Raw genomic sequence first — 25,683 nt, 5'->3', positions numbered from 1 at the left:
AATAAATGATCACATGGTTGTGGTTGTCTGCTCTCCTTTCGCAACACTCGTATCTTCTGTCTTTACAAAGACAACCACAGGACCTTCATTCATTCACATTCCTCTGGTGATACGAACACAGAGACAAACGTGTACGAACAGGGTTGAACAGGATTTTCTTCCTAGTTTCGAAGCAGTTTCGCTCTATAGACTCACATCTCACCAGAGATCTCCTCTGCCACTAGTGTGGACAGAAGGGGCAGCTCTGCAAAACTTATCTGAACAATAAAATTCCCAGTGATGTAAACACATCGGGAGCAGCAACTGCAGGATTTTCCTTCAAGGTTAAAATTCAACCCACTGACAGGAACTCAACCATTTTACTTCCTTGTCCACAACAATAAGCCCTGGGTGGATCTGTGAGTCAGGTTACTCATATTTCAAAGCAGATACTGCTCCCGGCTTTGACGCTTTGACGGAAAATTACAAAAGATGTCCGACAAGTCAGAAATTAATGCTTAAAAATAAAAAACGAGGCTCAAACTCTTTAAAATCAAAGTGTTTGATGAAAATACAAAACCTTTTTCTTTTCCTGGCACATTTCTAATTTCCTCATGCTTCCTCTCATACTGTATTTCCTACAGGAAGCAGCCTGTGACAACCTGTACACTGACTCATTCATTTAATCCAAGAGCTTGGTCAAAAATAAAATTGTGCAGAAATGATCTCTGGCCAATTGACAGCTCAGTTTAGACTTAAGACTCACTTAATACTGAATTAATACTTAATATAATTATTTTAAATGCATCCATTTGCATCTGCAGTAAACAAAGCGATTGATTGTAACCAGGTGTGACTTTCCTTCAGTCTGTGTTACATCCTAGAGAAAGGCCAGACCGAGCACAACAGGTGACAAACATGTCTCAGGTTTATTAATAACTTGCTTTATGTTTAAAACTCATACAGAAATTATAAAACAATATTTACAACTTGCACGTGTGTTGGTGTTTTTAAGTTAACCCATGTCAGAGGGAACGAACGCTGCCAAACAACAATCATGGAAAATAAAATAAACAAATGTTGTTTACTGACAGAGTGTCTGCGGTACAAACAAACAACCAGAGCTGATGCTCAGACACTCACACGGAAACCGAAAATATTTAAACTGCACATTCGAAGAATAACCTTGGCCTTAAAGACCTCAACCAAAAGAGCATGGGAGAGAGAGTGTGAAACCGTTTCAGGAGTGAACACATAAAAATGAATCCAGTACACTCATTAAAGCACAGCAAAGGCAACACAACGGTGACTCTGAGTTACTCAAGCGTCTGTCTGCATCTGTACAACATCAAATACAGCATCATATGAAGAAGGTTACAAAATTCTGGCCAGTAAAATTATTGCAACAGAGCTACTGAACCAGCAACTTTGGCAAATCTGTGGCCTTGAGCAACACTGCTTACCTTGTTAAAGTGCTTCTATTTTATCCACGACGTGTTCGATCCTTTCTTCACTTTCAAAATAGAGAACAATAGGAAGTTACTGATTTAAAACACGAGCATTTCTCCGAAACAACAAAAGAGAAAGAAAAGAAAGAAAGAAAAGAGACAAACAAATGAAGTGAAGCTATAAACTCACTTTTATCAAGATGCTGATGTTCTGATTTTTTTAATCTCATATCTCACTAGTGGATGGTAAGTTTTAAGATTATAATATATGTGTCCAACTACATCTGTACATTCAAACTTTATTTGCAGTGTTTATGTGGAGGTTTCAAGCTACGGCCTCCTTTATAGTTACTAATAGAAACGCTGGACCCACACAAGCGTAAAGGAAAACCTGCTGGTGTGCAATAGATTTTATTCAATAATATTCTGGTTCCTCCTTCGTTTTTGTGCAAAGATGACAAATGACACAACTACATGCAAACTGCTGCTGGCTTCGTTTTGGAGCAGCTCATTTATTTGGAGCTCAGGTGATGAGCTTGGCTGATGTTTCAAGTTAAAGCTATTGGGAGAATCTGGCTTCCTGAGATTTGTAAGGAGCAATTTGACGCTAAACAAGCACAATAAAGGGTGGAGGATAACTTTAATTGTTTAGTTTGGTGATCTTCTAAAACAACATAGGGAATAAGTGTTATAAAACTTTATCTACTTTAAATAAACTGACTGAAAAGGTTCGGCTGTTTGCAACCCGCACACATAGCAATGTCCTATAGTAAAACAGGTCAGGCCCATCAGGAATAAAACATTTGGTCTAATTAATATTTGTTTTTTACACCACTTTAGCAATTTCACAATTAGGCAAATGAAATGAAAAACAAAAACAAATTTTTATAAATACATTTTCATGTGCGGGACAAGGCTGTTAAACAGGCTTGAACTGTACTAACCATGTCTTTATTTTATACTATGACACATGTAACATTTGATCTGTATTAAATGATGACAAATAGTCTCCAAAGATTTATCACAAAATCAAATTTCATTTGAAAAAAATAAATGATCAGTTTCAGACTTTGGTGACAGATAAAATGAGAATAAAGTGCTTCAGGGCTCCTGTTTCAGGTCCTGATGAGGACTGCTAATACACTAATTCTGTAGAAAAGAACATTAAAGAAGCTTTACCCAGCTCTACGTGCACAAAATATCAGTTTGTTCACTGACCCAGACAGTAAGAAAAGGTCCTTAAGGTCATGTCTTGGGAAAAAAAAGACTAAATCTGTTCCACTTGTGATTGTCCAAATTTGAGACTGGCTGTTTGTATTTTGAGATGCCATCCTTCTTTTCAAGCGTCGCCTACACCTACAATTCCAAGAATCCCCCTTTTCCACATAATTGACAGAGCAGGTGCATCTTTGGATGCAACTGTTATTTATGTGCAATTGGGTAAAAAATGTTAGTGACACTGACAAAAGAGCAGCAAACAGAAAATAAAGATGCTATGACCTTAATAACAATAAAGGTTATGCAAGACTGCATTGCATTCTGGTAAATGTAGTAGTGTAGAAAGTGTATCAAGTGTGAATCAAGGTGGAACATTGTCATGAAACAAAAAAAAAAGAGCCTTTCATGTTTAAAACTTAAACCTGATGTACGAGTACGTTTTCATGTTTCCAATCACAAAACAAATCAAAGTCAGTTATGGTGGAAAAACAAAAAACAAAACGGCAAAAATCTCCAAATGTTTTGAATACACTTCACTTTAAAAGGTTCTCTGGTGCAGGACTATGTGATATTGAAAAACACAATAATAATAATAATAATAATAATAATAATCACAAAAATCACAAAATCTGGCTGATGCTGGGGATAAATGATGTTTGGCGGTTGCTCAGTACAAATGACCTGATAAAAACACAGTCCAAACAGAACCACTGACTGCAGAAGAACAACACTTTAAATCTTACAATAAGCCAAAATAAAATGTCTGATGCCCACCATCAGCAAAATATATATATTTATATGTATTTACACAGACATTAATCTAAATAAATAAAGTTTCAGATTTCTTACAGCATTTTCTAGGAGCTGATCAAGCTTCCCTCTTTTGGTTTCTGTTCCCACCATGTCAGGCGACGACCGTTTGGTCACATACACACATGAAAAGCGTCACACACAGTCAGACCCCCGTCTTCTTCAGCAGGACGCTCCGTGCAGAGCAGCTTCACTGCAGCGATTCCCACAGATGAACCTGAAGCGGCGTAGGGAGCGTTCACCAGTTCACTCTAAACATCTATCTGAACACATTCATTATAATCAGGTTGATTGTCTTGATCAGGATACAGACTACAGGCTGCCTAACGGTGCTGAATCTCCTAACTCTGGGATCAAGGCTCTGGGCTCATTTCTCTTTCTAAACAGTATATTGATAGACAGACACACCAAACCCTCTAGACTCCACAACAAAGAAAAAAGAAAAGGACTCAGGAGGAGTCTGTGTGTCCATCTCACACCCAATTCACCAATAAATATCTCATTCTAAATTTCTACACAACATATATTACTTTGTGTGAACGCCGCTGACGTGCTCGGGTCGTCTTTGTCTTCCAGCTGATGACGTGGGAGAGGACGTAGGATGCTACATGTGGCACAGAGCTGGTTGTTGGGGTTCGCAGGCTTCAACCGCGTGCTCACAGAGGACGCCGGGGAGTGGATGGGGAGGAGGGTGGCTGCTCCCTGAGTCTCTGATGACGGACAATGAAATGGAGACACACAGAGGGAGGAGGGGAATGGGGGGGGGCTTCCTGGCGTGGACAAGCAGGTCCTTCAGATCCGTCACCAGGTAAAACGTGGGGAGCATGCGCGCACACACAAACACACACTCAGGCCTTCTTTGCTTAAAATGAAGTGGGGGAGTGTTTGTGTTGACAAAAACTGGAGGAGGCAAATGTCCACAATACACTTTGGTGTGTGTGTGTGTGTGTGTGTGTGTGTTTGGTTTAAGTCTTGCATATTTACAATATGCATGCACATGGCTTGTCTCTTTGGGCTGACACACACGCACACTCACACACTCACTCACTTACTCACTTACTCACTCACTCACACACTCACACACTCATCTCCTCAGCTCAGACCCAAGTGTCGGTGTGTGTCGTCATATGCTGTTTTCCAGCTGGCTGTGGTGGTTCGCTGTGTGAGGCGAGTTCTGCTCGTTGAGGAGAAGCGTCGTCTCGTCCGGCCCGTTTTCTGTTGGGATGGAGTCCGTGCCCAGGTCCGTGATGGTGGGGGTGGCGGTGGGGCTGCCGTGATCCAGGCGAACCGTGCTGTGGCCGCTCTCCGGTGACTGAGGCGTGCTCTCCAGGCGAGACGCCATCAGGCCGTTCTGGTACTGAGACCGTGTGATCTGAAGAGGAACAAAACCATGAGCCCTACATGCATTTAAATGGAGTATGGCATAAAGAAAAAGCTAGAGCTAGCTAAATACTCCACCATCTTTCAGCAGCAGTTTGATGCAGAAAACAAAGCACAAAACCACAAATATAAAAGTAGAGGTAGAGGAATGAAGTGTGAAACGCTTGAACTACTCATCATTTTGGCACTGAAATAAACAAGATGCGAGTTTGTCCACTGTATTGATTGCGTGGGTGTCTATAAAACACAGACCAATTTCTCCTGTAATAAACCAGTAATACTAGTTCATCCACGGATGCTGGAATTATTTGTTTGTGCTGCGCTGACGTCGTGGTATAGCGCGTTTGTGTTTTTTATCTGTAGTTTGTACCTTGGCAAACTGCAGGTCGCTGAGGGCGCGCACGTAGAAGTCCGGCGTGTACTGGTGGGCCGGGTTGCTGTTGTTGAGCTGGCTGTTGCTGCCGCTGACGGACAGAGACTCGGTGCGGTCGGCTCCGCTCAGGGACGCCGTCCGGTTCAACCCGCCGAGGTGGGACGGCGAGCGGAACTCTGTGAAACACAAAATGTCATTACCAGCATCTGTAACAGCTGGAAAACACAAGGCCATGCTAAGAAGACACAAGATGCAAGAGTCCACAGCTACTCAGCATTGACTGGCTCTACGATGCAAACATCAGAGGGTGCGGTGAGGAGAGAAAGGCAGAAACGCCCTGACCCAATCATGAGGCTCATCACCCACCAACTACACAACTCATGACAACTGTCCACACACTTTTCACTGTTACAGAAGTAGAAATGTCAGCGATGTCAACAGGAATTCCAAACAAGCAGTGAAACTCCAACTGTCATCATCAAATTAGGCAAAACATAGAAGCAAGTTTCTATATTAAAACGTTAGTGCATGAAGATCCTGGACGATAAGGCAGAGGTGGAAACACACTAAAGCACCGTGGTTATGGTTTATGACAGACAAGTCAAATCCATGATAACTGTTGACAAACACTATACTTTCACCAATGAATCGTTTTATATGTCCTCATTCTGAACTCGTCCTTTAACTGTCTAGGCAGGGGTTTAAGCTAAATATGACCCAAATGGACAATAAATATTCAGGTATGAAAACAGTTTATAATGGATTAAATAATGGTTAATATTAGAATTCCATGTATATTTGTATGTTCTCTAAGTTGGTGTGGTCCTTCTGTTTCCGTTTAATTCCCACTCAGCCTTTAAGGCGTCACTTTTCCACCTCTGCTCCACCTTAGGGAGAAACTACGAGGACTAAACAAGTTTAGTGCGGCTTGATTGCATCATGGCATTTTTATCCAAACAACAGCACAGCTCTCGTACATGTCTCACACACTTCACATGCAGGCTGTGTGTTTTTACCGGAACCAGGGGGAGGGAGGGTTCCACCTGGAGGCCTCAGTGAGTCATAGGAAACGGTTTTACCTGCACACGTCAAATAGTTAACCTACAGGGTTAATCAGTACATCTACACGTATGGTACACTGTTAGTGGTTAGAGTCCACTTGGCAATAAAACAATACACGTTGTAATGTTAGAAATCCAGTAGGGAACTTTTTCTGTTTACATCTTCAACCTCTGCCGAAGTTCATCTACAAACAAAGAAGAGGGCCTGAAAAAAGCAGTCGTTAGTTCCTTGTTCGGCTTCATGTGACCATGTTCTGTTTATGTGGATTTTATGGAATAACATAAATCATCTAAGCCCCGTCTAAACACAACAGAAATGTTTACTTATTATTAGGTTAGAGTTCAATCCGCTGTTTACACTGACTAAACTTTCCACTTCCAACTTCAGTCACAGCTTTGACTCAGATACACATTCACACGTCTGCACTGCTGTAATGCACCAAATATTTAAACAGGGGCCAGAAAAAGCAGGTGACCTATTTCTCATTTCCTGGTTCTGCTTAAACAGATCATGAAACGTGATCTGATCTCCCCTAATGCCTGAAATATAAACAAACTCAATATTTCATTATGTCATTAAACACAGAAGATTAGAAACTCTGGTTTGTAACTGTGGTGAAGATCAGATCACTTTGTTTGTTTATTTTCACAGAAGCAGAAAGTCTAGACTCTATATCAGTAGTTAGTGACCTACAGTGATCTATTTATAACTAGTAACGGACAACATTCTGCCTAAATTCTGGCTCTACAGGTGAGGAGAAAGCATCTGAAGCCACTGTAGCTACAGTGCTGGAATGTTGGCAGATTAACTCTTTTCTCAACATCAAAATGAGTCTGTGCCTAATTTCTCTTCTTCAATTCATGGATCACACACACAAAAAGTCACCAGGTTCAGAGATGGGTTTGTCATTTGAGGTCAATGTTACGAAAGACTACGAACCACAAAAAAAAACACATTTGAGAAGCTGAAACCAGAGATTTTGAAAACCACTCACATGATGATCAGCCATCAGCGTTCGGGCAGGGGATGTTATTGTTGACTAGTTAGTGGGGGTTAACTAAGTGAAGGAGACCTGTGTGTTTGCTAACTCACTGCCACAGACTCAAACAGATGATGTTAAAATCTGCCCTTTACATCTGGGCAACAAAGAGTTTATTTGCCAACAAACAGCAGACAACCTGTGACTCTGTGGTCTGATCGTTCGCTGCCCAATATTAGAAGGTGTCTAATTTTCCCCAGTTACCCAAACTGGCGCAATTCAACCCCCCGGTGTTAAAGAACCCAGACATGCCGGAATTTACCTGGCAACCGAGAGAACAGAGAAAACCTCTTAAAGGAGAGGTGGCGAGGACGAGGTGCAGCCACTGAGAGGAGACAATGAGGGAAGGAGGAGGTGTTCGATGGGAGGAGGGGGAGGAAGGGAGAGTCACACAGTGAGAAAGGGGGAGACAGATCTGGTTCCAGATAGGCGAGGACATGCAAAACCACAGAGCAACACCGCATCAGATGACTGACTGAATATTCACACACATCTCTCTGGGCCCGAAGCTCCTGAAACTGAAAGCTGCTCAACGTTCACGCGAAGCTGAAGCAAAAGAAAGGCAAGAGGGTTCAGACAAGTCCCCTGGTGGCCAAGTTCTGTTTACCCTACGTACTACTGACCCGATGACCGTGGAATCCATTCAGTGCATGTTCCTACATTACTTCAACGACTGCGTCACTTTATTGTAACCACAAAGAAGCCATCAGCTGTAGTCAATCAAGAGGAATCTACGAGGCCTCGGATTTCAAAAATGAAGATATTATGGAACTTTTAACATCACTGGGACTAATAATCCTCTAGCATATTTGGACCTGGTTTATTCTGCAGGTTTATTTTTCATGATCTGATCCATCTGATGATGAAGCAGGAAACAAAAAAAAACAGACCAGGAAAACAGTATACGGAAACTTGACTAAAAGACACAGAACTGGCCTTAGACAGCGAGGAGACGCAACAGGAAAAAATGCTTCCTTATTTAGATTAAAAAGAGGAAGAGGGCATGACTTTCTGCATGTGTCATGAAATAAACGAGCTCTAGCGTGTTATTGGGGAACTTGAAAACCCTACTCGCTGTTCACACACAGGTCATTAAGCTCAGTTTAGATGTGACGTGAATGAGGTCGAGTAACGTGACCTAAAGTTGCCACACATTTAAGACTTTGTCAGATGGTGCCACTTATCTGTTACACATCCAAACTACAGCATTTTTATGTAGAACAAAGCTGAGCAGACCTCAAACTCCACAAGTGAAATCCCATGTGTTGCGTGAATTAATGATGGGCACACACAATTTGCAAACATGAAAGGAGAAGTTACAAGCACATTGCACACCTCATACTAAGCCTTTAGTACTACTTTTTGAATATGACGCACCAGACGATAGATGGTTACTTCCCTATTTTCACCACAAGACGTCAGTAAAAGCATTAAATCCTTATTACTTCAAGGAAAGGTTAACAGGTAAGGAAGATGGAGGGTTTAGACTCACCCAATGTGGGAGCACTTAAAGCCATGATGCCATAGTACGAGAAAGGCCCGGTCTCAAACTTCATGTTCTCATTTCCAGCCTCCACTTCCACTCGGCCCTGTTGGAAATTAAAACAGATGAAAAGCTTTATCTACTGTCTGGAAGGAACAGGCAGAACCCATTTATTACAGGTGGGAAGGACTCGATCAGACTCACCTGAGTGATGAGTACTGAGCACTTTAAATGAAGTTTGATCAGTTTGTTCTAAAAAAAATAATATGCTACTGTGTTTTTCAAGTTGCAATTACCAAATTATCATGTTTTTCTAAAAACATTGCAATTGCTGCAGAAATAAACTAAAACAATCATTAATTTACCAAAATATTTGATCACTTTTAATTTTATAACAAAGGTCATTGTACTTAAACCAAAAGCGTTGAGCTACATTGGACTGATGCTTTATGCATATGACACGTCTGAGCCTGCAGGGGGCGGTAGATGCTCAGGTAAAGACACTGTGTTGCCTGCTATGTTATTCACTAACGCAGAGTCTCTGCATCATTACTATAGAGGAAACATGTTTACTCTGGCTCTGCATAAACACTGGTGAAGGAGGCAACACTACTCTGATGAGGCATGATGTGATGCAAATGCAGCTTCTTTGGAAAATGAAGCTGAAAGGCGCGTCAGAAGGGGATGGATTTAGACATGCAGTGAGAGAGGAGAGGAGCAGAGAGAGAGGAGCAGAGAAGGGGGCTGAGGACGCCCCTGTGTTGATGCAGAGGCCTGGCCCGAATTGGCCCGATGGAATGTGTGAACTGCAGCAAGCACACAGAACAGTTAATCCAGTGTCATCCCTCCTTTCCCACATCCGTCAGTCCTGCCAACACACACACACACACACACACACACACACACACACACACACACACACACACACACACACACACACACACACACACACACACACACACACACACACACACACACACACACACACACACACACACACTCTCTCTCTCTCTCTAAAGCGCTTCACCTGTGGAAGCAGTTCTGTCACACGTGGATGTTTTAGAGGAACACTGCTCATCCAACAACAGTGTGCCATAATCTTCCCTCGTGTGGCTGTGGGTGTGGGGTGCGCGCCAAGCGCTGACACCTGGATGGGATACAACTGTATCTGGGGCTGTTACACAATGGGCTGCTCCTCTAACGACCTGCACTACAGGTGGATGCACTTAAGCAGAACAAGGCGGCAGCGACTTGGAATGTGAGTTCAAGTTCAGTGAATGAATTTGCGTCTCTCACTCACACCTGCTCAGTGCATCTATTTTCCATGCAGAGGAGGGTCAAATGCCTTGCTCAAGGACGACTAACTGCTGAAAGTCTTTACGAATCTATCAGCATGCGTGAGACGACGCTAATCAGCACGCAGCATATGCTCCGGCCTGGATGTATGAGGGCATCAGCTGCCTGCAAGACGCACGCATGTAGAAAAAGCCACACATGCCCCGTGAGAACAGCGGAGCGCTGACTTGGGGCGGTTGAATGCCATCTGCACTCATGCTCAGCTGGTGTTTAATTTAAAAGGGAGGCGTGGGGGTGGGAGAGGAGAGAGAGAATAGACACGGGGGAGGCAGAGGACAGGAGTGAGAGGTGTAAAACCTGATTTTCTTGGTAGTTAGAGCAACGCGCTGCACCAACACTGGGCTTTTAGTCAAAGGGCGCTTCAGTGGGTCACGGCAGAGTAAATGACTGGAGTGTGCTGCAGAGTTCTGCTGACTGAGCTCATGTTGATAGTACGTTAGTCTCAAGGCAAAAGACACGCGCAGGAATGTGGCAAGTGTACATGTAGCACCCTGCTCAGCATCAGGTAACATTAGCAGTACAGTAATAACAATACTAGGCAATCTGCAAGGATTTCAAAAGACCAGCAACAAACAGGTGTCATCAGCTGTCAAGGCACAAACGGTAAGAGAATAACTTCATTAGGATCTGTTCAAGCAGTTACAGAGACTTGACTCAAAGACGTTTAATAAGAGAGAACAGCTTGTAAGCGAGTTAGAGTTAGGCCTAAACGTCCCTCGGTGGGGGCATATTACACACAGCAGAAGGAGGAGGCCTCACCCTGAGCGTAGAAAAAGGCCAAGTCAGTGTGTGAACACAGTCCAGGGGATTCTGCGTTAGATGTGTGTGAAACTGATGAGCCCCCGCGGAGCTCTGTCACAGGTTCGTTAATAACTTATAGCGACGCCACTAGGGGGCTGAAACCAAACACACACGCTAGAGTGTGTGTGTGTTATAGAAATAAACTGAACCGTTGACTCAAGTTAATGGTTGTCAAACTGGTTCTGCAAAGTTACTGAGTCACACTTCAGCACCCGTTCACACACACAACCTAGATTTGTTCAGTGGGATGCAGCCACGTGAGTCAGTGTGGCCGTGTTTAACAGCTAAACCCCGGCCTGACGCTCAAATGTCAGGAGTGTGAAGTCACACTCTCATCAAGTCTCAGGGAATATTTCTTATTCTCCCAGGACGGATACATTCTCTGCTCCGCTCCACAACAGGAAGACTTGCTCACAAATGTGCTCTGACGCAATTATCCTGGAATGTGGCTACAAAAACATGGTGTAAAGCAGATATGCAGTCAATCAATTAGTGATAATGTTGTTATGTTAAGAATTTGTCTGGCTGGAAACAAAATAAACATATGATGATATGATAAGAAAACAATATCACTCATTTGCTGTCCAATATTTACATCATCTATGAACTCTACTGGCTCCTGATCCTACTAGTCAGAGGACAAACCCTCCATTATCTCCTTCCTAACTGTCTCTACCTCCTCTTTAGAGCTGAGCATTTACAGACCACATCTTTTACGGGTACATATCATACATAGAGGACTCCTGTTTTCAGTTGGATGCAGGAAATACAAATGTAAGACATTTATCATTCAAAACAAATATATGCACATATTTAATCCTAAAGCAAAGATGAGTGAGACTCCACTGCCAATCTAACAGCAGGCTTAATGTTAATATTTCCTTTCATCCAGACTTGATCGGGTTAAAACTTCAAATCCAAACTCAAAACTGTAGACAACAATAGTGTGGCTCTGTGGAGCGACTGCCGCTGTGAGGCTCCCAGAGCATCTTCACAGACACATGAATCACGCTGCTCATGAACAAACAGCCAGTCTGCAGACAGGACACCGAGACGCTGAATTATCTGCATCTGAGTGACTCCACCGAACTCCCACGCATCACATGTACGCAGACACGTAATGCTACACACACTGGATGGCTCGGTTCTGGTTCTGAGTGTGCAGCTGTGAAACCATACTCTCAGCACACGTCCATGCTCTGCTACTTCACACCATGAGTCTGAGACCATTTATCAGCGTTCACTCAGCTTCCACCGTTCTCACATGTGTAAAAGCAGATCACTTAAGTCTCACTGATCTGCCACAGTAAATTCATGAAATCACCATAAGTCAACATGTCAGGAGTCTGTCTTCCATTACATATGCATTTAGGAGAAAACAGATGGTGGCATTTATGGTCAGATGAGTCACCTGCCGCGCTCCCAACCAGTAGGCGAGCGAATTGAATCACTGACTGATTTAATAAGCACCAAAATGGCTTGAATCATACGCCGTCGCCTCTGTAGTTCAACCGCCACCCAGTTTAAACCATAACAGCAGTTCATGACAAATACTGACCAGACACTTTATAAAGGTACACCTCTCGTTTCAGGGTTGAAGATTGTCACGAAGAGCGGTAATTCTGAGGTACAGTGGGCGATGCAGTCGAACCGGAGGTGGCGGTTTGGGCTGGGTCATATATTGTAAATATGGTGGCAAAAATTCAAAAAACATTTCCAGATCTATCGCACTTTCTACTCAATTTCTTCCTCAAAACAAGTTGTACTGGAATGTGGCCAAACTTTGTTTACAGAACAAATAAAAGCACTTAAGACTACCACTATATTGTGCCATTAAATATTTGCCCATACATTTAAATGCTTTTGAACAGAAATAAGCAATTTTCTGATACTCTGACACAAAACAACCCTTATTTTGAGTGAACAAAATACAACCACACAAATTTTACAACATGGATGTTCCACACAGTCGTCAATTTACCACTGCTGGCTCCAGGGTTTTCTTTTACAAAGCAACAGAGGATAATTCACGTTGTGGCATAGTGGCACTAAATGCCTTCGCCTCCAAAAAGGTCTCAGCCGATTACACCACATGTGAGGTCTACACAACAGCCTCAGCCGCTCGGCCTCCCATGGTGGAAATATCACCAAGATGAATGAGGAAGAGAAAGTCCAAACACATCCAGAGCTTACTGAAGCTGGGTAATGGCTGTTTGGGGAAATGTGTGAGAAAGAGATTAAGACAATGAGCCATGGTTTTCCCAGCCTGAAGGATTTAGGCACACGTGTACATGTACACAGACATGCAAAAGTGGTGAAAGTGATTTACAGTGTGTGAACGTTCAAAGTGAGGCAGAAATGATCAGGGTAAAGGGTGAGGATGTATGTGTTTGGAATAAACGATAACTAAGCATGATGAGAATACAACTTCTCTTTTTTATCCATTATGAAACATTTAGTAGAATTAAAATAAATGTCTGACCCAACAGGTAACACTTAACACATCTGGACAACTCTCTGACAAAATATGCATATATTCAAGTCTTCTGCTATGATGCTTCAGCTCCAGCCTACTATTAAACTAGAAGCCAGTCGCTTTCTGCTACTCTGGAGCTGCATGACGCCGCCGACCACGTCACCATACATTACTAACCCGGCTCATCTGCAATTATCGCTTCGAAAAACACTAGTAATGTTTATTTACTGAGTTGTAGTTGAAGGTGAACGTCATGGCAAACACAGTGCTTCTAAATACAGACTGATGTGTAACGTAAACAAGGGCCAAAGGTTTAAGTAAACTCAAGTCAAAACAAATACAGTTGAATCTTTGAATTTGGCCGATTATTGAGTCGCCTTCATTACATCCTGGTTCAATTTAAGGTCAACAGAGGGATGTTATGGAGCTTTGGAGTTCCATTGTTATGATCCTCTGATGAAGTAAACATTACATTCAGATCAGCAGCTGCTTCCATTGTCTCTCATTTTAACAGGCAAATAGCACCAATAAAACACAACAGCATCAACAGGTCTGTCTTTTTCAGAGTTAAACCACAGTCCCTTTATATCTGTTTCAGTATCTTCCTGTTAAACACTGACTAAACAGCCGGTAGATAAGATAACAGATTAAACTATGAAACAGGTCACATCTAATAATGGTCCCTTCAGTAGTAGAACAAGATGTGATTGTGTGTAATTGCTGTACAGTCTGTATGAGAGTAATTCATTGACCTGTTTTATTCTCAAGTGTCCTGAATGAAGAACAGAACCGTGGACGTGCGGTTCAAGCCTAGAAACGGTGTGTGTCAGCCCTGAACCGCGGCTTATCTTATTATAGAGGCAATTGACTTTGTATCGGTTGGGAGTTGTTAGAACAATGCAGACAAGTTGCCCGTTCAGTTTTCTTTCTCTCAATAGACCAGGTGATTGTCTTAACACATTGTGCAATAAGGACAATTAATTCCTGCTTTTGCATTATTATTATTGTGACGAACATGTACGCTGTCAATCACAGATCTGGGTGAACCACCCCTGGAAGAGCAAAACCACAAATCTTTCTAAACAATAGTGAAGTTCACAAATGAATACTAAAATCTAGCACAGAGCTTAGTTATTAATTGGTCTTAGATAATAAGCCATGGTGGTGTGTGTCTGTGGTGAAGCAGAGGTCTGTATGTGGGTGGAGCAGTGAGATGTTCCCTCGTCGTTAGGCACGAATGAATCACAGATGCCTGTTCTTGTCTGATAACATCTGAGCAGACTGAGTAGTAAACACTGCACCACCTGCACATCACCTGTTTATTATCCTATATCCTTTAGTGTCAACAGACCAAACTCAGCTGCTTGCGTTTTCAACTGCCAAAAGAGAAGAGAAAGTAGTAGAAGACAATTTAAAATACTAGTTGGGATTTGAGGAGATGTTATAAATCCTGAAAGGTTTTTAATCATTGCATGTTTTAACAGACACAAAGGCGAAACAAAGCTACTCTCTGCTCTATCATCAGTTCCAGGACCCCTGTCAGGTCGCCTTCTGCCATCTGTCACAGCCTGCAGGTTAAAGCCACAGTTAACCACTCAATCCTGCTAAACTGCAGATCCACTATGAGAGGATGACGAGAGAAGTGGAGGAAAGAAGAGACGGAGGAGACGAGGGAAAAAGAAATGAGAAGAGGAAATATGTGTGGACGGCAAGTCTCATAATCCAGGGCTGCTGCACACACAACCTGTATTTTAGAAGCATGTAAGCGCTACATGGATCTTAGTAATAGTTATATATCGTCTAAAAAGTCAAGATCATGTTTCAGTTTCTCCTCCCACTCTCCTGAAGCCTGAATAACCATCAGTAAACGCATCTTTACATTTTGTTTGATCACCTAAATGTCTGTGGCAAACTCAATGATGACTTTGAAGGTCATGTGACAGTCGCTACTCCAGCCATAAAAGTTAATCATCTGCTGCAGAAGCACTAACGATACAAGGGTTATGTTCTGGTTTGAGAATTAAGCCCAAGTGTGTCCAGCGTTGGTGCGTATGAGAGTGTAAGTAGGATGTGGCTGCTGATCTACCACGCTCTGTGGGTGTAGGTGAATAAAGTCCAGGTTCATTTCTGTCTATTCCCATATCTGCTTCTCAGCAGCGGCTCATCCCACCCATGTCCTCCTGAGAGATTAAGCAAACCAGCGGCATCACGGTTTACCTGAAGGATGAGAACGAAGTAGTCGACGGGTTTGCCCCTCTGGTAGATGTAGTGATGAGGCGAGCGCTTGTCGCTGTCGCTGAACTTGATTTCCTGGATGACGTCTGGATGGCGCAGGATTCGTAGAAGCACCTTATCCGAGATCTGAGCAGGACTGAACAGGCTCACCTCTGCAGGACAAGACAGAGAGACACGGACACATGAGCAGAGCGCCATAGATTTTACATTAACTTGTATGAAAAGGATTTCCTCTTTGTATTGTATTGCTTGCCTCCCACTAACATATTGACTGAGTTGCTGATTAATGTGAAGAGTTCCTGGTTAAACGTGGTTCCCTTACATGTATTTCGCAACTGTTGCCGCACTTGTGTTGCAATCACTGCTCAACCATAAGCGCCTGATCCCCACCCAAACTGAAAACAAAGAAACTATCCACCCAGCAATGAAACCCTATGCAAACCGTAGTGAGAGCCGAAGTGGACACCTGTGACTAATGCTGCAATTCATCAAGTAACAGACAAACAAACTAATGTCACTGCTTCATGTTACGCTCACGTGTTCAGGCCATTAGCAAAACAACTAAATGCTGTGGCTGCATATGAATGTGCAGCATTTCTACCAAACCCCTGTTAAACCAGAGAGTTTTGACTTGTGGCGCCGATGGCATCACATCCAGCTTTCAGAAAATTCTCCAAGTTTAATAAACACACTTCCTCTCATCACTGCCTCGCTTTCCAGCTTCCAAGGCTACAGGATAAACCACTTACCGACATCCTGGGAATAATCATGTAGCTACATACAGCAACACGTTTATATGTACACACTGGAGCCCACAGCGCTGCTAGCTGTGTGTAGGACTGTGAGCAGCACCGGGATCAGTGACCACTGTGTGTGGCTCTGTGTACAGTACAGGCTTTCACCAGCCTGTTTCCTACCTGTAGCCAGGAAGCGATGGGCCGCCAGGAGCAGCTGCGGAGAGATCTTCACTTTAGATTCACTCTCGTGCTTGAAGGCGGAGAAGTCTCGCTTGTTTTTATTAGGTGCTACTCTTCTCCTGGTGCGGTTATCAGCTGAGGAGGGAGAAAGAATATACACATTAAAACCAACCTTGATCAATGCTTGATGTTGAAAAACTGCTGTGAGTGAAGACGAGCTGAATAATTGGACATAAAGTGGAAAACTAAAGTCAAACCTACTGTAAAGGTCTGATTCATCCAGGATTTCGGACTTTATGATCTCCTCAATCACATCTTCAAGGGTGACCAGCCCTAACACCTCGTAGAACGGGTCTCCCTCCCCCTCGTTGTTCACCTTCTGTACGATGGCCAGGTGGGATTTACCTGAGAGGAGACAAGAAGCGTCAGCTTTGCCTCTAGTGCTTTACAAATGTTTTACCCCGTACACTCCAACACAGCGAAGGCTTAGACAGAGGCCAAACACTGGCACACAGTATCACAACACTTGTGATTCCGCTTTATGCAGCTAAAGGTCCAAGGAAAAGCTTTGTTTCATTTGGCTTCTGTTAAATATCGAGTCATACACCACTTACTGACTGGTTGCTGAGCTGATCCCACAGGTGCCGACTTGAGCCCAGCGATGCTCTGAATTACAAATTCTCTGATGATATACAGGGTTTTAGTTTAAATCATTTGCTCTCTCTCACCCCAGCAAACTAACGTAGAACCAGTACTAACATGACATACTGATGTCTGCACAGACATCATTATTGCAGCAGGATGAGTGAGGACAGGCAGGATGTGATAAGACTCTTCACCACCTTCAGCTTTTTAATGATAGATATTGACATGTCATTCATTGTCTGTACAATCAAAAACTATCAGGTTGTAAGTGATAAAACATGAGGTCCAAAAGAAGAAAGTGTTTATATCTAAGTGATCAAAGGGATTTACAAAGAGCTCGTATGACAATTAATTATAAAAGACCAAAGGCTGGGAGTGTTTTACCCTGCGTGTGCCCTTGATGTCTGCCTGGGTGTCCTGGCAAACTAGGCTCTGCTGGCACGATGACACGAACACACTCCAAACATTCTCAGCTCACTTCAAATAGAGCAAGAATCCATTCTGCACGAGGCCAAGATCGACTCTAAGATGTCATGACATTAGACGCCGAGACGGGTGGATGGATGATGTGTGAGTGTTTAGTCTGGAAGTCTCAAGAGCGAGAGACAAGGCTGAGGACTTTGATTTGACTGACGGCGGGTGCCCTGGCCTGAGGGCTGATGGATTATTTTTATACCACAATCAGTGCTAGTGGAGGGAGGAGTCCTGTCCTGGGATCAGAGAGGAGAAATCTGAACAGAACGGAACATTCATCAACGGCTTCTCAAGATGCGAATTCCTGGGATCAGATTCGCTGCTGCCTGTGTGTCGCTGCTGTTTGTAAGTGTGTGGCCTCTCCCTGTGGTGCTGAGTCAATATTTCCAGAGGAAGTGAAACCCCAGGGGACATACTCACCCCCAGCTACTGGAGAGTGCCTCGAGAGCGAATTGACTTCAGAGCATGTCACTAACACAGAGAGCAAGGAAGCTCGTTGGTGTCTGAGACGTACAAAGTCACACAGGGATGTGCCTCTGTCACACAACATGAGTGCAGCGAGTTCACCTCAGGCTCAGACAGAAATACGCACAGATGTCGCTGATCAAAGTGTGAATGTGACATGGCAGGTCACATTGCTCATCCTCCTCGCGCAGCGTGAGGAGGTGACAGCAGAGGCCATCAGCGCTCCTCCACTTTGTAAAATTGCCACTTTATCTCGTTTAGTTTTTACCATGTGCGCGTTTTCAAGCTTTAATATCGCTTGAGATGAATCTGAAGGACACAATAGGACCACAGGACTAGGACTTGTCATCTATGTGCAGATCTGAGCCTCTGGTCCGATTCTCGGCCCCCTGGTCACCAGCATGGAAGCCCATCTGTTTGTTACCGCAAAACACTGGCGACAAAAGGACCGAGAGGTAGATGGATGAGTCTGAATGAAAAAGGAATGCCACACACAAACCACCTACGCACGCACAACACACCAACCAACCCGCTGCATAACACTGCTGCTAGGAGCAAAACACACAAACTGTGATGGGATGAAACAAAGACACTTGACCTCGATATGCATGTGCATTTTCAAATACATGACTAAACTTGTTGCAGAATGGGGAGAACTGATCAGCTTGTTTATTTTCTAGGCAGTGAAACCCCATGCAGGTAATTTACTCAGATATTAAGAGAGTAGGAATCACTTGTCTTTAAAATGATACAAAACCATAACTCTAGGCTTGACTTCATGGACACATTTAGCCAGTCCGGGCCTGGGTTGGGTCTTATTGCAACATGGTTCCACATCAACACAAGGATTCCCTGAGCAAATAGGACGCCCGGTTGTGAAACTTGATAACAAATATGAGTAGGCTACTCAGCAGCAGCTGAAACACAGCTGCAGGACAGGTTACGAGGAAGAAAGGCTCCTGCCTCCACTGGAGGAAGGTGCAGCGGCCATTGTTGTGAACAGTGAACCCATGCATGTATCACTACACACGGGAAGGAGCTCACGAAACAGCACCAAAAGAGGCAGTAGAAATAAGCTTGGTCTGACTCACACAGCCACAGTGACTACACAACACAGTCACAAGATTAGTCAGTAAAAAAAATTATAGTTAGCAGCTCTTGAGGCTGTGTTTTTGGTGATTGTCAGTCTGAGTGTAGACTTGTTGCCAATTATGGCTGGAAACTAAATGTCAACTTTTCTGTGCTCATTAAGCTGTTGTCTAGCACAAACTAGACTTTGTGCGTGACTCATGATCATGTCTATAACCAAGCTTGTGTTAACGCACATACGGGAAAACTTTGGTTTAGTTGAGTAAAAAAACAGGATAACAGAAATCTATGGTTCAACACCTAATAAGAACAACAGCGTTTGCAGCAGATACTTTCCCTTGAATACATAAAAAAAACTACTTCAAGCTTAAAAAAACACGTTGGAAGGTGGAATAAATAAAACTGAAGCATGTCATTTGCATTGCGTACATTAAATCATATCACCTGAACGATCAGATCATCAGTCAGATTTATCTAGACTTTATAATATACACTGTAATGCCTCCATGTGCATCTTCTGATCCCAAATTGATTTTAAGTCACGAGAAACTTTACCAGTGAGTTTATATTAGGGCCACAGTTATGTAACGTGATCTAGAGCAAATCTCAGCAGCAGAAAGGCGGCTGCGTGTGCCACCACATTAAGTCATTTCTGCTGAGCTGTTCCTTGTCCGTGCTGACTGATATCATTAGGGTCACAGTATGGAAGTGTTGATGTGTCACACACGCACCATGAAGTTGCACAGTCAGCACTTTGAGCTGCATCGACACGACAGGAAAAGGGTGAAAAGCAGCAGGAGGGCGATAAGAAGGCGAAGAGAATCAGAGAATAACTGATTTAAAGAGTGTTAATGTGAGCAGGTTTGTAAGACTCCACTCCCCATGTTATAGAGGAATCAGTGGCTAATAATAACTAATAAATCTACAAATATAAAAACTATTCAAACTCTCTTGTCACAGTTCTGCACATCTGCACACCCTGTACAGTATTTACTTTATTTTGGCTCTATTTAAAGCCTCTGAGTTCTAAGGGAAACATCTGGCTCTTTAGCTGTTACATCCTTCTTAATGTTCATGACAGTGGAGGGTAGTGACAGTTGGCTTTTAGAGCTTCTACACTGAAAACAGCTGCCTGCTGCAGCCAGAGATAATGCTCCGAGAGCAACGGGAGCAAACTAAACAGCAAAGATGCAGCACTGAGCATTAGAGCCTGACTGCAGAGAGGAAAGCTGCAGATGCAGGTGGGAGTTTCCACTTTGCCATGCATCCAAATCTGTACTGAAGCTGTAAATCGATACATGTTTGTCTATGAGGCAGGTAAAGTAAGAGTTGGAGCAGTTGGTTTTGCATAAATGATGTGAGGTTATTTTCCTGTTGTTGACTGTCATTTTTAAAGCCAGAGAGCTGTCACTGCCAGCAAACGAACAATCTTTAGACCATCAGAGACCATCCATCAGAAAGCAGAACCTGTGCTTAAATCAACTGATAGGTCTTTAAAAGAGAGAGCACACGATCAAGAATGGTCTCCAGGAGATAGATGGGTCAATGTAAATGTCAATAATCAACAGCAAAGTAAATATGTTCTATTTGCCACAACTGGTAAAGCTCAAAAGCAGGAAGGACAAATTAGGCAACGTGTGAGCAATAATGTGCTATGGAAGAACAGAAGCAAGATCTGAATCTAAGCTAATAACAGCAGTGTTTTAGTAACTGGCTGCAAAGAGAATGGAACTAGAACAATGACAATTTCTAGTTTCAGTGTCCATAAGCAAAAGTTCAAAAATCATTAACTTCAAACTAAATCTGATGCAATAAGCTGTAAGAGCCCCCGAGGGCTCCTGAAGCCTTACCAGCTACACCTGCTTGGCAGTGTTTATACATGTATATTCATAAACAGCTATCACTAAATAATTTAGCAGAGATGTGAACAGGTCATTCCAGTGTTCAGCTGTCTGGTGCCTAACGTGTCCCAGTAAGATCATGTTTTCATCTTACTCAAACCCTTCCAGCTGTTGTTGCATTGTCCGGTGACTGCTTTCTGCAAAACCACATCACAAAGACACTATTAGTATTTTAGTCCATTCAACTATTGCCAAGTAACTGAAACTGTCCTCAGGCAGTGAGAATAAGAAAAAAAGAAAAAAAAACAAGGACGAAGACAGGCAAAGGCACAAACGGGAGAATTAAGGGTCGAGACAAAAGACGTTGTGAGAGGAGAACAGAGGAGTGGATATTCACATCTGGAGTGTGACGAGCATCCATCAGTATGGGATCGGCTAAGCTCTCACTCAACACTCAAGGTTTATTAGAAAGATAATGAGCCAAGACAACATTGGAGTGGATCCAGGACATATCTGACTGTCCTTATGTGGCCCAGTTCAAACCCAATAAAACATCTGTGGAGCGATTCATGCACCAGCAACTGTCAAATGACTGCAGGGATGAGCATCATGGCAGTCACATGATCAAAGGTCACAACACAAAAACACTGCCTGCCGGTTCATATGGAGATCTGATTAAATCAGATTTTCCTTGTTTAGTCACAAATATTCTTTCTTTCAGTGTCGCTTTCTAGTGTTATTTTCCAGAATGTCATTAAAATTTCATATCTTCAGAAACATCACATCACGTTGCCGCAGGTTGGCTGCTGAGAAACGTCACACTACACTGTTTCGTTACTGGCCTGTTGTTTTACTATAAGCTCAACCTTAAAGTCTGGTTTGATTGTATAGAAAGCGCAACCCGGAGACACCTGCTGTATGTACACACATACCGACGCTGCTGGACGCCATCACCGTGGTAACTAATGCCAAGCAGCGAGCGAGAGGAACTTGAGATGTAAGCGGGGAGTCGGGTCAGTCCATAGGCAGGGGGCCAGCACACAAACAAGCCTGAGCTCCACCACATGAAGCGCCTCCACCAGCACCACAGGCTGCACAGTCACGGAGGGTGCCAACGCGGGACCAAAACAAATATGCGCCAACTGATTTGGAGAAAGTAGTCAGATATGTTTCTCTAAATTGCTTCATACAGTAGATGATCAATTAGTCAAAAAACATCTGGAAGCAGTTCCTATGTCTGTATGTGGGTTTCCAGTAAGTTATTGTAGAGGTTCTGTGGTCAGTCCTGTTGTCATAAGTCAGATGACATCTTAAGTGAAATTATAGCAGACGCTCGATGAACACACAGATAATAATTGCCCGGAAATACTAGAGATAAGATCAGCTGTTACATGCAACCAGCTCAAAAATTCTTCTTGATTACAAAAGCACAGATGCAAATCAGCCCCATAGCTCTAGGAAAAGCCACGGCGCAGTCTCTCCTGTGAATGACGATTCAAGTCTAGCTGTCTGCTTTTTGGATTTCATTAGATTATGGACCTGACAACACATGACAACACCCACTTTGTACTGCCTGGTGCAATTAATGCTCATAAGTTGTTTAAGACTTTATAAGTTAAAGATTTTCTAGATTGCAGCAGACGTTGGACCTGAGACACTGAACTATTTCTACACAACTGCTTGTTTCAGGGCATAAAAAAGCTTTTGGTTCATCTGTGCAGTTTTAGGGACAAAACCCAAAGAAAAAAAGTACTTAGTCATTGTATCTGCCACAATACTTTCACAGTAATGAATGAGCAGCATAATATGGGCTCATAATGCATCCAGGCTCAGGACCCATTCACATCAGGTTATGCCAGAATTTGTAACCTGCAACTATCAAAATTGTTTACTGTAGATGTAGAGGCCTGGATTACATTCAGGCTTTTAGTCATCTCATTATATCAAGTTTAAAGGCAAATAGGTTTACTCATGAAGAAATTTCTACTATGTGAAATAAACATAAAAGACTTTAAAGTCTTTATGATGAGAATGAGAGACTTCAAGCTTAAGACCTTAAACACAGCAACCGTGTGGCTTCTCATAATCACTTACAGTAATTCCCTCTGATAAAATTTGACCCAGCGTAGATTGTTTTCAGCTCTGTGTGTAGGCACTGCAGCTTGTTGCCAAACACCCCCACTTCATCAGTCAAGCCAGAAAAAAAACAAGCTGCAGAGCTGTTTAATGGCCAAATGTGCACCAAAACTCCAGCAGCTCAAAAGTCAACGTAAGACTTCGTAACATTTCTGCTGAAATGTGTTCAGGCAGACAAAACCACAGTGGCTTAGAGAAGCAGTCAGCAAAGTTAAGTGAAAGGTTGATACTGAGGCTGCTTTAGAGGCAGAGAATCGATCAGTCAGTCCTCGCTCTGCTACCATCCAGACACAGACAGTGCTTGGGTGTCTGTGCAAGTCTGTCTACGGTCTGTGACCTTGAGACAAGATGCCTGGGAGAGGAAAAACAAATCACTACGGGGGTGGCGTCATGTCCCCCAGAGAGGGAGTGTGCGCACTGTTGTGTTTGTGCACAAGAGGAAAAGGAGCGGGAGAAAGAAAAGTGATGAACTCAAGGTGATATTTGACTCTGACAAAGCCTCAACACTAGCAGAACCACAGAAGGCCCCTTGTTAATGAGAGCTACCAACCAGCAAGTTCACCACCAATAGCTGCAGCTCTAAATGGCTTGCATCCACCACAATCCCTGCTCAATTCCGTCACCTTCTAAAGTGAAACTGTCTTGGCAAAACCTCCCTGACACAGATTGTGGCACACAGCGCTGCCTATTAAGGCCAGAAACATACGAAGCAGCTTCAATCACATACTCATGCAGCCTTCGTTACGCTGATGCTCTTCAGTGCTGTTACGCCTGCAGCAGAGCTCTGTGCCCCAGAGACTGGACCAGGACCAGGTCTTGGCCCATACTCGTTTCCCTACAGATTTCACGACTCTGCTGTACAGACCTTTTTTGAACTCCTCCAGCATTGCGTCCAGCTTGGTGTCATGGAAAACAAAGTGCACAGGGTGGTTGTAGAACTTTGTGATGGTTTTTAAGGTGGTGCAGTCATCGGGGTCCACGAAGGCCAGGTCTTTGACGAACAGGACGTCCACAATGTTGGAGCGCTCGTCCTCGTACACGGGTATCCTGGTGTATCCGCTCTCCATGATCTCAGACATGGTGTTGAAGTCCAACACGGCGTCGCTGTGGATCATGAAGCAGTTGTTGAGCGACGTCATAACGTCCTCTACTGTTTTGGTCCTCAGCTCCAGCGCGCCTTGGATCATGTTGAGCTCCTCTTTCACCAGGTCATTGTACGGCTCAGTGACCTTCAGCATCTCCACCAGCTTCTCCCGGTTGTACACGGTGCCGATCTCCTGTCCAAGGATACAGTCGAGGAGTTTGCTGATGGGCCACGATAGAGGCAAAGTTAGGAGCATAAACAACTTTGTGAGCATGATAGTGTTCGCCCCCACCGCCAGCCCGTGCCGAGAGCACAGAGCCTGGGGGACGATCTCGCCGAAAATCACGATGCCGATGGTGGAGGCGACTACAGCGCCAAGACCAGACGTTGTGAGGTCGTCCAGGAGGATGGTCAGGCTGGTGTTGACCAGCACGTTGCCGAGGAGCAGGGAGCACAACAGATAATTGCCTTTCCTGCGGATGGGCTCAATCTTCCGTGCATATTTCTTCTCCTTCTCGGTGCCACAGCTCTGCACTATGCGGAGCTCCATCGGATCCAGCGCCATCAGTCCCAGGTTGAGTCCGCTGAACATGCCGGACAGCACCAGCAGACAACAGATGATGATCACCTGCAGCCAGATGGGCAACAGCCGCTTCTGTTCCTCCACCACGCGCAGTCGGACGTCTCTGTCGTCCAGCAGGCGCCACTTGTCCTCCTCCTCCTGGGTGTCCCGGACGCACAAGCCGAACACCTTCACCGCCTCACCCTTACGGAGCTGTTTGATGGTGAGGCTGACCAGCCCAGCGGTGTTCTGATTGTTTACCTCCATGCTCCCCTTCACTTCTATATCTTTTGTGAGTTCGGCACAAGTCCTGTTTACCGACAGCGTCATTGCGCTAAATTCATTATCGTCCAGTGCGGTGAACCCGACGAGCTTCGAGCTGTTTGGGAACAAGTGAAGCCCGTAGAACCTGAAGAGGATGTCGCTGCCTTCAGTCACCTGTATTTCCCCCCTCTCGGTAGTTTCGGACGGCTTTTCGCTCTTTTCCAGCCTCATGCCGAGTATTCGAGTAAAGCTTCTCGGCTCTGAAACCGCCGCCTCGGCCTGTTTTTCTGCAATAACCCAACAAAAAGCCAATAAAGTTAGCGTAAACCCCCATCCACTCGAGGCTGTCGCCATGTTTGTTTCGCTCTGCGTGAACGGGGGAACTGACGTCAACTCTTTTGCACATGCACATACCCTGAGCATTTAGCCAATCAGCGGCGCAAACGTCACTAGAAAACAACTTGACCGAGCCTCCTCTGTTTAAACTTTTAAGGTCGACTGCGGTGTTTTGTTTATTTAAGGTCGACCAAGCAGAGATTTCAAATT

General features: G+C 43.9%; 1 protein-coding gene across 3 annotated transcripts; it reads right to left on the bottom strand.

The window, feature by feature from the left end:
* Nucleotides 1-889: 889 nt before the first annotated feature.
* LOC114862276 (metal transporter CNNM4) lies at nucleotides 890-25,534 on the bottom strand. 3 transcript variants are annotated; one of them, XM_029162429.3, is made up of 9 exons: nucleotides 24,093-25,534; nucleotides 16,839-16,982; nucleotides 16,578-16,712; nucleotides 15,643-15,812; nucleotides 8,802-8,898; nucleotides 7,572-7,634; nucleotides 6,225-6,287; nucleotides 5,206-5,384; nucleotides 890-4,827 (listed from the first exon to the last, which is right to left on the bottom strand). In XM_029162429.3, the coding sequence occupies exons 1-9, from the start codon at nucleotides 25,489-25,491 to the stop codon at nucleotides 4,579-4,581; spliced, it is 2,499 nt and encodes an 832-aa protein (XP_029018262.1). In that variant the 5' UTR covers nucleotides 25,492-25,534; the 3' UTR covers nucleotides 890-4,578. The 3 variants fall into 3 exon arrangements, with proteins under 3 accessions (XP_029018262.1, XP_029018263.1, XP_029018264.1); XM_029162430.3 differs by lacking the exon at nucleotides 6,225-6,287; XM_029162431.3 differs by lacking the exons at nucleotides 6,225-6,287; nucleotides 7,572-7,634.
* Between the last annotated feature and the right edge of the window lie 149 nt (nucleotides 25,535-25,683).

Source organism: Betta splendens, chromosome 9 (genome assembly GCF_900634795.4).
Source record: "Betta splendens chromosome 9, fBetSpl5.4, whole genome shotgun sequence".
In the NCBI taxonomy this organism is placed as follows: Eukaryota; Metazoa; Chordata; class Actinopteri; order Anabantiformes; family Osphronemidae; genus Betta; species Betta splendens.
This window is presented reverse-complemented; position numbering and strand designations above follow the sequence as displayed.

Coding starts and splice junctions, on each gene's coding strand:
- LOC114862276 (XM_029162429.3), bottom strand. CDS start 25,491: ATGGCGACAGCCTCGAGTGGATGGGGGTTTACGCTAACTTTATTGGCT. Junction 16,713..16,838: donor GGATGAATCAGACCTTTACA/GTAGGTTTGACT, acceptor CTCCCTCCTCAG/CTGATAACCGCACCAGGAGA. Junction 4,828..5,205: donor GCGACCTGCAGTTTGCCAAG/GTACAAACTACA, acceptor GTTCCTCTTCAG/ATCACACGGTCTCAGTACCA.